Source organism: Equus przewalskii, chromosome 13, assembly GCF_037783145.1.
Source record: "Equus przewalskii isolate Varuska chromosome 13, EquPr2, whole genome shotgun sequence".
NCBI lineage: Eukaryota > Metazoa > Chordata > Mammalia > Perissodactyla > Equidae > Equus > Equus przewalskii.
The window spans coordinates 34,049,624-34,064,659 of record NC_091843.1 but is presented as its reverse complement, the minus strand read 5'-3'; the positions used below and the strand labels follow the sequence as shown (position 1 = coordinate 34,064,659).

General features: G+C 42.5%; 1 protein-coding gene across 1 annotated transcript in view; it reads left to right on the top strand.

Moving 5' to 3' along the window:
* The first annotated feature begins 8,348 nt into the window (after positions 1 to 8,348).
* Positions 8,349 to 15,036, top strand: part of NDFIP1 (Nedd4 family interacting protein 1) — a 46,150-nt gene continuing 39,462 nt past the window's right edge. The window contains exon 1 of the mRNA XM_070570528.1: positions 8,349 to 8,708. Coding sequence (XP_070426629.1) covers positions 8,646 to 8,708 — 63 coding nt within the window. The 5' untranslated portion in view covers positions 8,349 to 8,645. The remainder of the gene's footprint in view (positions 8,709 to 15,036) is intronic.

The following is a 15,036-nucleotide window of genomic DNA, read 5'->3' as shown; positions in this document are numbered from 1 at the left end:
CCCCTGGCAAGAACCTAGCAAACGTCTGTATTAAGCCCAACTCCAGGTTAACACGGTGGCAGAGACTCAGTTGGGATGTCCTCCCACGGCTGAACAAGGCTCTCTCCCTGTCTCCTCCATTCTCTTGGCTGATTGAAACTCATTCTGACTCATTCTAGCACTGCACCCCTTTTACCCAGCCTCAGAACTGCTTTCTACAGTGATGCTAATCTCATCTCAGCACACAAGGACGTACCCGCGGAAAGCCCAGGCCAAGAAAACTCTGAGTCTCAGCGGCTGGAAAGTCTGTGTCACCAGAAGTATCACTAGAGAGTCATCCCTTCCGCTCACTGCGATTTTGAAGATGCAGGGAACACGCGTAGAGGCACGTGACCGTTCCTGGTATTTGCAGTTTGCAAAGTACTTTTACATACACTGTCCCCTTTAGTTGATCTTCAGGACGTAAAAGACTAGCCCAGAGACCCACACCCTTTTCCTTGAAGTCGATCTGCTTTAGAAGAGCGGTTTTTGCCAAAGTTCATCTGAAAGGCCTTTCCTGCTGGCAAGAGACACTTCTCTCCCTTCCCCAAGAAGGAAGTCTGGTCTCCGGGTGGGAGGAAAGCTTATCCTTAGGCAGCTGCTAGGTTGGGAAGACAGGGCTATGCCCTGGGCAGTGATGTCTGTGTTTTGGAAGGGAACAGGGAGTGACATTTCTAGGCTACAAGCCTCTTCTGGGAGAGCTGGGGGCAGATCTATTTTTAGATGTGTTCTCCGCCACGCGTGAAGAACTCAAAAGGTAACCAAGCACCTGGCGGGTTTCCTGTGGGGAAAGTTGTTAAGGGCTGAAGAGCTTGTGTGTGTTCTGAGTCACAAAGTTTGACTTCATCAATCTGATGCAGAGACAGCATGATGGCCTCAACTTTTTTTCTGAGTTATTATTTGACTGCAGGATGATGGCACACTTGGGGATGGCACAAATCCTCAAATCATAAAAGGCTAGGCCACAGATTCATGGAGAACAGGAGGCCAGGGTAATGTGTGTTAAGCCAAAGTGGTAGACTGTATGGTTCAAGGATGGAGGGAACCTTGTGTTAGGTATCAGCTCTGCCACTTCCTGGCTGTGTGATCACGGGCACGTGACTTAACCTCTGAGCTGTTTCCTCATCTGTAAAGTGAAGGATCAAACCAAATGATTTCTAAAGCCCTTTTAGCCCTAATCCTCTATGACACACACACAGAGTCAAGATAATTAACCTCCATGCAACTTGTTCCCTCATCCACAGAATAGAGATAGAATAGACTTTATCTCATGTGTTTATTGTGAGATAATAATATATACAGTCCCCAGCATAAAGTAAGTACTTAACACATGTGAGTTATTAAAGTAGTGTTCTCGGGGCCGTTGTATCAGAGGCACCTTTGTTAGGGAAGTGAACAATAAAAAACGTGCCTTAAAACTTTTTAACGTGGAAAACATCAGTGGGAATTTAAGCTGGTGTTCTGGATGACCTGTAGACTAAGCATACTGACCGTGTTTGCTTAGGGAGTGACAGTGGCTTAACAGGTAAAGACAAGACAGGGCAAGAGGATGTTTGTTTGGTGTGTCAAGAGCCAAGAACACAGCTTCCCTTCAGGCACCAAGGGGGTGGCCAGTTATACCATTTAAAATTGAAATCTGTGGTTTTGGGACCTGTTTGGTCACCATCAACTCTGGAAAGGCTGTGTTCCCAGGGTGCATCCCACCTCATCCCACTACCTTATTATCGCCCTGCTGACTCCAGGGAAGGAATTGGCATAGAAGGAGACTTGTCTTTCCCCATCTTTGGGCTTTAGTTACTGAAAACATTGTGATGAGGGAGAACCCCACACAGGAATAACTTTAGAAAGGAGTTCCTGAATAATTTGGCCAGGATTTCAACACTGCTTAAAAACTAAGGTATTATTTCTTTGTCTTTGCGTAATAGTATTTATTTATTTATTTTTTTGAGGAAGATTAGCCCTGAGCTAACATCTGCCTCCAGTCGTCCTCTTTTTACTGAGGAAGACTGGCCTTGAGCTAACATCCGTGCCCATCTTCCTCTGTTTTATGTGGGACGCCTTCCACAGCATGGGTTGACAAGCCGTGTGTAGGTCCGCACCAGGGATCCCAACCGGCAAACCCTAGGTCACCAAAGCAGAAGGTGCTAACATAACCACTGTGCCGCCAGGCTGGCCCCTCGTAATCATATTTAGAACTAGAGATCCTCTCTTGTACTTTGTCTGAGGTCTGCTCTAAGTCACCCAGGCAGAGTTCCCCGAAGACCTGTAGGAACCAGCATGCATGCCCACAAGCTGCTGCTGAGTTTAAGGCAACATCATTCTTCCAGTGGGGCCCCCTGTGGGTGGCTTCCCTTTTGTGTCATAATTAGCGCATATTGTTTCTCCCCTGACACACCACAGGCAATGCAGAGCTCCTAGCTTTAGTATTTCCCTTGTGTACACATGTTTCTTATGATACTCCCTAAACACAGTAAGAAAACTCCCAGCCTGGGAAGCGTGAGAAACCCTTTTCTTACCTCACGAATCAGCCTGAGAGTTGGAGAATTAAACACTTTCCCTACTCCCTTTGTTCCTGTTTTTAAGGCCCTGAGTTAATGCAATTGGTTGGTACATTGTGTCTGAAAATGAAGATCAGACACTTAATTTCCTTGTGGACACTTTGCTGTTACTCATTCCTTCACTACCCACAACACCCCTAAATATATTGTGAGCTCTTTGTCAGAGGAGAGATTGCTCAAAGATTTTATGGGGTCACTTCCTATGGTTGCAAAGGTTGTGTATTGCCCAAATGCAGGGTGGGGGGGTGGGGGGGTGTCATTTGCATAGACAACAGTGGGATGGCTATCCCTGGAATGGAGCAGTGCACAATTTGTACAATCAAATGTGGCAGTGAAAACATGCACCAGCCATTGCATCACTCCTGGTAGGGGGGATTCCCAAAACTTACAGCGTACATTCTCTTTGGGCCAGAGGGATCAGTTTAGCATCTATACAATTAAATGTTAGTGAGGACTCTTGGAAGAAATTCTCTGTTGGTCTTGGTATCTTCTTTTGTTTTGTTTAGCTCAGGTTCACTATCAGTTGTATCACCAATCAGGTCTCCACTTTAATTGGATGCCAAATTTATGGTGCACTTGTAATGTGTATAATTTAGCCTCATTCCTGATGGTATTTCAATCCTAAAGGGCTTACTGTGTGTCAGGCTCTGTTCAGATGGAGACAACAGTAAATACGAAGGCAAAGTCTATTTCACATTACTACTCTTGTTTTGCTTTTTGTTTCTCATCTACTTCTTCTTTATTTTGGTGAGGAAGATTGGCCCTGAGCTAACATCTGTTGCCAATCTTCCTCTTTTTGCTTGAGGAAAATCGTCACTGAGCTAACGTCTGTGCCAATCTTCCTCTACTTTTTGTATGTGGAATGCTGCCACATGGTTTGATGAGCGGTGGGTGGGTCTGTGCCTGGGATCCAAAGCTGTGAACCCTGGGCTGCTGAAGCAGAATGCACAAACTCAACCACTACACGACCGGGCCAGCCCCTCTCATCTACTTCTAATCTATGATTTCTTGCTATACTGTAACCACTTAAATCCTTTTTGGATCAAGACAGTGAATAAAATAAGTAAATACTATAAACATATCTGTACCTAATAATAAAGCACTAAAACATATAAAGCAAAACTGACATAATTCAAGGGATAAATAGACAATTCAACAGTAGTGGTTGGAGGGTTCAACAAACCACTTTTAATAATGGCTATAACAACTAGACAGAAGATCAACAAGGAAATAGAAGGCTGGAGCTACACTATAAGCCAACCAGGTCTAATAGATACCTGTAGAACACTCCACCCAACAACAGCAGAATATATTTTCTTCTCCAGTGGACATGGAACATTCTAAAGGACAGACCATATGCTAGGGGATAAAGCAAACCTCAATAAATTTAAAAGAATTGAAACAATGCAAAGTATGTTCTCCAACCACAATGGAATGAAATTAGCAATCAATAACAGAAGGAAATTTGGGAAATGAACAGACATGTGGAAATTAAACCACACACTGTTAAATAACCAATGAGTCCAAGAAATCACAAGGGGAATTAGAAAATACTTTGAGATGAATGAAAATAAAGACATAATACACCAAAACTTATGATATGTTAACTAAAATAAGTAAATAACCACCCTTAGCATTTCCGAATTTCATTTTGGAAAATAAATGAGAAACTATTCTTTCATAGTTTCAGGTTTTGGGCAGAAAGCCACAGTGCTTGCCCATATTGGTGCTAAATTAATATTTGTTGAATAAATGAATCACTTGTGTCCCAGTGTCAAGAAGGTAAACCAAGGAGTCAGGAGTCTCATGTTGGATTCCTGCTTGACAAATCCTTTTCCTCTGACTTACTTTTTTCACAAGCTATTTATATTTTAAGATGTTTTATAGATTCCCACCCTCCTCTCTCCCTTTCCTCTGCATTAGGCCCTTTGCATTACTCTGGGGTTTAAACTTCCTACTCAAGCTCTTAACATATAAACTTTTTTTGTCCTGCTATGAAGCTAGGGGTTGGCGAACTGCTGCCTGGAGGCCAAATCCAGCCCACAGTTGTTTTTGTATGACCTGAGAGTTAAGAATTGTGTTTACTTTTTTTTTTGTTGTTGTTGAGGAAGACTCTCCCCTGACCTAAAATCTGTCACCAACTACATGTTTCAGTTGGAGCCCTATAAAGATTAGCTGGAGACATTTAAGACCTGAAATGAGACTTTAGACCAACGAAGCTTTGTTTTGAATTGAACAAACCCTTCTTGGTTACTCACTGAGCTCGGCACTGCTTAGGATAGGCCTCCGGTGGACGTGAAAGAGAAAAGACCACATCTATCCTGTAGGAGATTTTTATCTAAATTGCGGGGGGAACGGGAAACAGACGTGAGCTGTGCTCTTGCTTGTCCATGATATTTCTCTTCTCTCTCAGGATGGATGATTCAGAGTCAGCAATTCACATAAAAAGTATTGCACATGGAAAGTATTACTGTTATTCTGTGGGGAAATAAGTTTCTAAGTGCAGCAATCTTAAATTAATAACTTTCTCTGTGGAAACTCTCTTGACAACATCTTGAGATGAAGCCAGAGTGCAATTTTTATGGCCTTGGATTATCTTCTCTGTCTGCTTGGCTTGCAGCAGCCATGGATCCATGAGTCAGAAATTCAGAGTTTTCCCCTTCCCTGTACAATTTGCTTGCCAACTGGAGACCTTATACAGCGGTGACTCAATTTCTCAATTCCCCAATTTACCCATCCATTGAATCAACATAAATTATCCCAATTTACTTATTAAAGGCTTTGGGGAACTCAGAGAAAGAGAAGACCAAGTCTTTTCTGTTAACACAAAACATTTTGGTTCAAGATATCAGAAAAGGAAGAGGAAAGAGAGATTGGAAGCTGGAGATCACCTTTTTTTTGTTTCGAGAGCAAATATTCCTGTGAGAAAGCCCTGTGTTTATATTATGATAAATATTTATGTCACATGCAGGGGATGTACAGCTATTGAGGGAGAAAGTAATTTAGGAAAGAAAAATGGGAAGAGTAGCAACTTCTTTTCCATAAAAGCCGCCGTGCTGCAGACACGCACAAAGATGGCAGCTGTTGCGCCAATAGCCATATGTGGAAGCACAGAAATCTTTTTTATTCCTTCTTACGTGTAAGTTTAGAAATTCTGGGCAAAGAAGTCTGGCTTTCTGCTTTCCATTGATGAGATCTAAAAAATTTTCAAATTAGACTTTTTTCCCCTTATGTAAGACCATAAGGTAGGACATTATGTTTGGAAGGATTCACTGTACCTTATTACATTTAAAGGTTGTTTTTCTGGATTAAAAACGACTGAGGGACACAGGAAGGAACCTACCACTTTGAGACTCCCATATTAGCATGTTGCTGGGTTTGTTCACTCTCCCAGAGGGTAAATATGTGAAGCTAGCGCTTGGAAATAGGGACAGACATGTAGGAGTTTGGATACTGGTCGAGAACTCAAAGTGAGGAAGACGAATACCTAGAATGTTTGTTGACTACAGTTGGCTCCTATATATAGAAACCTCAGGGTAGGTTCAAAGCACAGCTATGCTTTAAAATATGTAGTGAACTAAACTTGAAAATTAGAAGCTAAAACAATAATCATATTAATGCCAACCCTAGCCTACCAACTTGGAAAGGCAATCAAGAAGAAATGGGAATTGCAACAAGCTTCCAAGATTAAGTTTTTTCCTATGTTGGACATGTGGGTAGAAACAAGTCCAGATGGCTGGGTGTGATAGAAGGAAACAGCAGATCTCAAATGCCTGCTCGATAGCTATGCTGTGCTGGATGCTATGGGAGATATCAAAATATTTAAAAGACAAATACTCTCATCTCCACAAAGTTTATAATTTAGTTGCATGATAATGGTTAAGAAAGCTGGCCTAATGGGCTTACGTGCATGCATATTATTTGATTTCTAGTCTTCTGTGTTTAGAGCTGTAATATTTTAATGATTTTGCTTCATAGTTAACGGAACATGAACACATCTTTGGTAGTTTGTGTGTGAGAGATGCTAGTTAAAGTGGCAGTTTTCTTTTGTTTAAAGATATTTTCTGAATGTAGTTAATTTAGAGCATCTGTTGAATAAAACTTCCAAAATGATTGTTCTTTTAAAAATGTTCTCTTGTACCCCCTTTCTAGGTGAATCAATAGACATTCCTGACTGAATAAGTAGGGTAAACTAAATAACATACTATCCTAGGAAAACTGGACAGTTTAACCAACTTTATTTTAGAAATGAGACCTTTAAAAAAACAGCAGTGCTTAAAAGAAAATACAATTTTAAATATTTTCTTGAGCCCATAGAATGAATTTTCTAAAAAATAAGGTCATAGCAGTCTAATTAACTTGAAAATTCATATGCATCAGAAAATTTATAAAAATTTAAATGAAAAAATTTCTATATTTTTCCAGTTTTAGTGGGAAATTTACACTATTGTGGTTGATGCTTATGTGAATTTGAACTCTTGTTGACTGATTCTTTTTCCCTTGATCCTGACTTTAAGGGGAATGGATGAAGTTATCAAGCTAAGTGAAGTTGTATATTATGAAGTCACATGGCTTCTGGACAGTATTATATTTCGGTTGCATTGCTTCATTCCATTCCATTTCATAAAATGTCTAGGGAAATGTGTTTGATAAAATTTTCGAACAAATGTTGGAAATTACTGATGGAGTGCCTGAGAATTTAAGCCACACATAAAGTATGCAAGTAAAGATTAAGTCCTTACTGTCACCTATATAAAGGTGCAAGGGTCCTACCAAATGTCTTAGAATTTTGGGTCAATTCTACAAAGAAGACTTTACCTATCTTGAGATTTTCATGTTTATTACTCTTATAATCAAAATTCCAACATTAAAAAAAAAAAAGAAAGCTGGCCTAATGGGCCTACATACCAGCATTACCCCTTGCTAGCTCTATCTTCTTGGGTAAAATATTTAACATCTTGAGGCATTGTGAAACATTGATAATTATCTCCTATTTGGCAGTTAAGCCTGCCTGCTTTCAATTCTTCCAGACGCAAGCTCTTCCCTCAACGCCTTTGCACAGGTTCCTGCTACCTGGAAAGCTCTTAGCAATGGCTAAATCTTTGAAGTTCGGCCTTTCATGTCACCTTCTCAGGGAGCTTTGGTTCAGGAACTATCGTGTCTGTACCCACAGATGAGGCTGTTAAAATAGTCAAGGACTGCATAAAACTGAGGCTGCTATTATTAACCACCTTACATAGGCTTTGAGATGTAAGGAGTTCTCGAGGATTTAGGGTCAGCAAATTTTTTTCTGTAAAGGGCTAAGACAGCCAGTGATTTAGAGTTTGCGGGCCATACTAAAGAAACGGGAGCAGCTGTGTTCCAATAAAGCAATTTATGAACCCTGAAATGTGAATTTCATATACTGTGCACGGTCACTGGACCGCATTTGGCCTCTGCCCTGTCGTTGACTGACCCCTGATCTCTCAGGAAGATGAGAAAGGAGTGGATGAGAACCGAGACTGCAGCCAGGCACCAGGGATGAGACCTCTGCTGTCAGGACCGGCAGCCGCCTTCTCAACGACCTCGCCAGTGGGGCCGGGGCCGCAGTGTCAGGGTGTGTGACGAGGTTTAGATGAGAACACGGAGGGCAAGCTCAGGGCTTGGGACCAGAAGCGCGTGGCCAGCGTCGCCCTCTGTGCGGTGGCCTGTGGGGAGCTCGTCACTCGCGGAACGGAGTCCGACGCCTCGGCCTCGGGGGCGCGGGAGGAGGGGCGGCGCGGGCCCCACCCCGGCGGCGGCGGCGGCGGCGCGGGGCGAGGGCGGCGGCCGGGCGGGCGGTGCGAGTCGGGGGCGGGGCGGCGGCGCAGCGGCGTCGTCGGCGTGCCCGCCTCCTCCCCAGGGGCCGTGTAGGAGCCTCCGCGGCGGCGGCGCTCACAGCCCGAGGAGAGCGGCTCGCCTGGCAGCGGCGGCGGCCATCGAGACCCACCGAGGCGCGTCCCCCGCGGCTCCCAGCGCTCCCAGGCCGCGGCGCCGCGTCCCTCGCGCTCGCTCGCCCGCCCGCCCTCCTTCCCTGCGGCCGGCTGCGCCATGGCGTTGGCGTTGGCGGCGCTGGCGGCGGTGGAGCCGGCCTGCGGCAGCCGGTACCAGCAGGTGAGCCGCGCCGAGTCCTGCCCCGGCCCCCGGCCCTCCCCGCCGGCCGCCTCAGGCCTTTCCGGCCCAGCCTGCGGCCCACTCGACGCCGCGGCTCGGCAGGCCGCGCTGGGCCTGGGCGGGCCGGGCGGGCCCCGGGCTGCGACTCGAGGCCGCCGCCGGCCGGGCCCAGCCCTCCGCGACCCGGGGCGGGACCGGCCGGCCGCGAAGCCTCCCCCGACCGCGTTCCTGAGTTTCCCGCGGCGGGCGGGTCCCCGAGTCAGAACCGCGACCCTCAGTCGGCGTCGACCTGGGGGCATTCGTTTATCCTTTTTCCGTCTTTGGTTTGATGTTACTGGAGAGGGAAAAAAAAAAAAAAAAAAAAAAAAGGCAAGCATGAAATGGAAAAGGAAACGGGGCGGAGAGAAAAGATTACAATCGCTGCTGCTGCCGCCGACAGCTCCCCGCAGCGAGATGCAATTACTCAGGGTTTCAGAGCCTGGTCTGTTTGTCGGAACCCATCCGCCCCGCCTCCGATTTCAGACAAAATCACAAATGAGGCGAGAGACTGGAGACCGCGGTTTGCAGTAAATTCGGAAAAGGCTATCCTTAACAGTGGTGCTGCCCCAAAATGTCGAATTCCGTTGAAGGCTGCAGGGCGTGTGCCTGGGTGTGTTTTAAAGCTTGAGAATGACGTTTAAAGGGATTTAATAACATGGCTGGGCAGGAAATGTATAGGGAACGGTGGGGTCATTATCTCGGCTATGCTTTATAAATTGAGGCCCTAGGGAAAAGAGCTGCTTGTTTCGCTCGCCACTGTCTGTAGCCGGGTTTCCCTCGGAAATTCGGAGGGACATGGTGTAGGATTGTTAGGGGTATTTAATGTCCCACATCGTAATTGTGGGAATTGAGCCGGGTAGTTAGTGATCAACACTGGACTCAGTCAACGTTGGAACCGCAAGTAACTGCTTAGGTTTTGCCGTGTTTCAAAATGCTTTCAGTATAATTTGCGTGCAAATGTCAATCGTCCTTATACGAAATTAAATGTCGTATCATACGTGATCTACAGTTTTATATTTTAGAAGTAAGGAAAGCCAATACGATTAAAACATCTAGATTAACCCTGGTGCGCCCAGGTACTGGTTTGTTTTCCTGTCATCAGCTGTGTGTTGTAATTTCCTCCTTCCTCCGGCCGGACTCCTGAAATGACTCTGTTAAGAATTTAGCTTTTGGGTTTCATAAACACGCCCACATTGTCGCTATGCAGTCTAGTCGTTAGATCTCTCACAGCCTGGGGTCTGGCACATGCTTTTTTGTATGACCTTGGGCAAGGCTCTGGGTTCCTCCCTGCTTTATTGAAATACGAATGACAGGTGCCAGTGAACTGTCACCAAGGTGTTTGCAAATCACAGGTACCCCATAGTGTGATCTAATTCATTCTTTTCATCCTGCCTTGGATAAGGCAAACAAGCAAAAAGCTGTGGCTTTTCTTTGTACTGCCATCTTCTTGAGCTATTAGGTAATGCTGACATACTGCTAGAATACAAAAAATTTGGTCGAGTATCAAAATTATGTATTCCTTGGTGTAGTATTTAACAGCTTTAAATATTCAGAATGAAGATGTATGAGGGACAGGCCATCTTTTTTTTTTTAAATCATTATTTTGAAGAAATAATCTTCCCAGGAAAATTGCAAAATATGAAAGCTAAAAAAACCCCTAAAAAGCACTACAACACCTATCACCCATAGATAACCAGAGTTAATATTTTAATGTATATCCTTGTAGACTTATAGCTATGTAAATATACACAAGTATAGATCAGTATAATGTGTACAGATAAGGAAACCTAATATTGATTGAGCATTTACTATGCACCGATCGGGATACTAAGTGCTTCACATCCATTATTTTGCTTAATCCTCGCAGAACCCCTATGAGGCAGGGTTTGGTATTACTGTATAGATGACAAAATCAACTCTCCAAGAGGCTCAGTAACTTGCTCAAGGTCATAGCTTCTAAGTAGTGATTACAAGGATAAATACACACTCACCTGCTTAAAACGCAGGCTCATGGTCCAAATATAGGCATATGCATTGGCAGATATATACACGTGCATATGTATTTGTTTATGCACCCATACATACATGTATAGGCACATCTTTGTACACGTACAATTCTATGGGCGCTTGATTGTACTTGCACGCACTTTGTGCCTATGAGCACATGTGTGTGTTTACAGACCCACATGTGCCCGTTTATGTCGCGTTCTCAGACATGTTCATTCACGGATTTGCATAAGGTATATTCATGCACTGTATGTACAAAGGTACACAATACAGCTATAAAATAAGATGGTTTCATATTTTAATGTCTGCATAGCATGTAATTGTATGACTGAACCATAATTTAATCAGTTGCCCATTGTTGGTCACTAAGGATATTTATAATTTTTTTCATTCACTGAAGTTTCTTTTACATACATCATCAGTTATTTCCTCGGTAAAAATTTCTAGATATGGAAATGCTTGGTCAGAGAATATACATATTTAAAAGGCTTTTGAAATATAGGATGTTGGTGAATTGTCCAGGCAACTTCATAGGAGCATGATACTCCTTGGTTGTCACCAAAGGCCATTCTGACTTCTGTTTGATCTGGTTAATCAAACTGAGCTGGTCCTCTAGCAAAGTAAATGTAACGGAAAACTGTATGATTCATTCATAAATGCAAACATATTTTTGCCTTTATGGTCTTTTTATTGGTAGTGCAATATGTGCACAACTTGAATTTGGCATCACATCGGACTACATAGAAAGGCTGGGCTCAGGTTCCCTGTGGCTTTATTTTTTTTCTCCTTTTTTGCATTTTGAAACAGATCGTGTGTCCAAACAGTCGGAAGCACTGTTTCAGAAAGGTCCAGGTAGGCCCAGTGTTGAGAAGCTTGTTAACGTGTTGCTCTCTCTGAGGACATTGATTCCTGTTTATCAGTTCTTGCCTCACTGGAATGGATTTTTACCTGTATCATGAATTTTGCCAAGTATTTCCTGAAATGTTTTGAGGTATTTGAATTTGAGTCCAATATAAGTGGGCAACAATGACACTGCCACATAGGCTGAAAAGAAGACGGCAGTGTGTTTAGCTTTAGACTTGACGCGTTGCCTGCTACAGAAGTTGCCCACTTGTGAGCATCGCTAATAAGTTTGTATTGTAGTCTGACGACAGTGTAGAACAGCTTTGGGAATGACGCCTTTTTGGGTGAGCTCTCAGAATTGTGGAGGAAGACTTTGATAGATCAGGGAAAGAATTTCGTCTCTGGCAGGTTAAACCATATTCATGTTCAGGTATTAGATGAAGTCACAATCCTTGAGGAGGGGGCATGTGGTTTTATGTTTTTAGTTTTAAAAGTCATTATAATTATATCGTGGAATGCCCCTCAGAATGTTATGTCAAGAGGCTGGCCCCATGGCCGAGTGGTTAAGTTCGCTCACTCCACTTCCGCCGCCCAGGATTTTGCAGGTTCAGATCCTGGGCACAGACGTGGCACCGCTCATCAGGCCATGCTGAGGCGGCCTCCCACATAGCACAGCCATGAAGGACCTACAACTAGAGTATGCAACTGTGTACTGGGGGGCTTTGGGGAGAAGAAGGAGGAAGAAGAAAAAAAAGATGTTAGCTCAGGTGCCATTCTTTAAAGAAGAAAAAATAACGTTAAGGCAGGATTTTAAGATTATTTTGCTGTATTTGTGGCCTGTATGGCCAATGATCAAGGAAAACTTTCATAAAAATTTTGAGTAGATGGGTAGAATTATTTAAAAAAAAAATGTTTAAAAATTATCGTAAAAACAGTACCATTTTACCATTATATATTTACCAAATATATTATCATTTTAACCATTTTTAAGCGTACAGTAAGTTCAGGGGCATTAAGTACATTCACATTGTTGGACAGCCATCACCGCCATCCGTTTCCAGAACTTTTTCATCTTCCCTAACTGAAACTCCGCACCCATTAAACAGTAACTGCCTATTTCCTCCTTCCTCAGCCCCTGACAGCCACCATTCTACTTTCTGTCTATGAATTTAACTGCTCTAGGTAACTCATATAAGTGGAATCATACAGTATTTGTCTTTTTGTGACTGGCTTATTTCACTTAGCATGATGTCCTCAAGGTTCATCCATATTGTATCATGTGTCAGAATTTCCTTCTGTTTTAATACAACAGTATTCCATTGTATGTGTACACCATATTTTGTTTATCCATTCATCTATAGATGAACACAGGGGGCACTTCCACCTTTTGTCCATTGTGAATAGTGCTGCTGTGAACATGGGTATACAAGTAGCTTTTGAGTCCTCACTTTCGGTTCTTTTGGGTATATACCCAGAAATGGAATTTCTGGTTCATATGGTAATGCTATTTTTAATTTTTTGAGGAACTGCCATACTGTTTTCCATAGCAACGCACCATTTTACATTCTTACCAGCAATGCATAAGGGTTCCAGTTTTTTCACATCCTCATCAACATTTGTTATTTTCTGGGTTTTTTGGTTTGTTTTTTTAATAAAATCATCCTGATGGATGTGAAGTGGTATCGCATTGTGGTTTTGGTTTGCATTTCCCTAATGATTAGTGATATTGAGCATCTTTTTATGTGCTTATTGGACATTTTTGTGTCTTCTTTGGAGAAATGTATATTCAAGTCTTTGGCCCATTTTTGAATTGGATTGTTTGCTTTTTGTTGCTGAGTTGTAGGAGTAGAGTAATTTTTTTTTTTAATTTTTTTCCTTTTTTCCCCAAAGCCCCCCAGTACATAGTTGTATATTCCTCGTTGTGGGTCCTTCTAGTTGTGGCATGTGGGACGCCGCCTCAGCGTGGTTTAATGAGCAGTGCCATTTCCGCGCCCAGGATTCGAACCAACGAAACACTGGGCCGCCTGCAGCGGAGCATGTGAACTTAACCACTCGGCCACGGGGCCAGCCCCAGAGTAGAGTAATTTCTTAATAATATTTATTTACATTGTCAACTTTTTACTATGAAAATTTTAAACATACACAGAAATATAGTGTAATAAACTTTATGTACCCATCACTAAGCTTCAGCAATTGTCAACAAATGGCTACTCTTGTTTCATGTATACTCCCCACCATTATTTTGAAGCATATCTTAGAAATATCATTTCATCTGTAAATGTTTCTGTGTGTAACTCGAAAAGATAATGGTATTATGCTTTAAGCAGTTATTATTACATGAGAATTATACCATGAGAGTGCTTTTGTAATCAGTTATGAATATGGAAACAGGATTTGTGAGTGTCAGGAACTGCGTATCTGCAACTGTCCTTGGTATTTAGCTCACTCTTGGTGAACTGTGTATACTTTGTGTTGTTTTTGTAGCAGTGATGGATTCCTGTTGATCCATCCTTATTTGCTTGCCTAGTGCTACAGGTGACCACGTGTTTGGGGAGATTTGATTGGTTTACTCATTCTCTTTGCCCTGGAATCAGGTGTGAATAGAGACCAAGGGCCGGTTGAGGTGCTCTAGAAAACCCTGGCGTCTGAACTGATGCCACACTGGTTTGCCTGCACATAACTTGAAATTACTATATCCTAGACACCAATTATATTACATTACTTTACATTAGATTATATTATAAAATAAATCCTACCGTGAGTGATTTTCTATTTTTATTAATTAAAAAAAAGGAAGTCTTGAAGAGATTCAGGTGACATCTTCTGATTTATTTGTTCTTAGGCCTTTAAAATAATTACTTTCGTTTCTTAATAATTTATTCTTGTATTGTGTTTGAACAAATCCAGCTGTTAGTGGAACCATATTCTTGTAATAGTAGATGCTGCCCATTTAGATAAAGCAGTTTTAACACTTTAATTAGAGATTAATGCTGAAAATCAGCTTGATGGTCTTATGTTGTTTCTCATGTCATTTTTACCAGTATGCTAGGCAATTGGTAAATACCATGTATCAAATTTGCTGAGCTCTACATGCTCCAGTTGTAATTGCTTCTGGTGGCTGTGTAGATAGAGGTGCAGTGTGTGTTGTTGCTGTCACCAAGAGCAATAATGAAACCAGTGTTATCAGATGTCACTTAGCACATCCTACTGTTAAATTAGGCTGACTCATTTTTTCTGAATAACACAATTTACATTAAAAGTTCTAAATATTAGCTCTAAATACTGAGCAAGTTTAAGAACATTTCTAGTGAAATATTTTCTTACTGATTAAAGCAGTTCCTCTCACGTGTATATTTCTTAGCCCCCCCAGCAACGTAGTATAATCTTTGCCAGTTTTTCTTTTAAATTTGTGTATTGCAGTAATATCAGTAGTTAATCA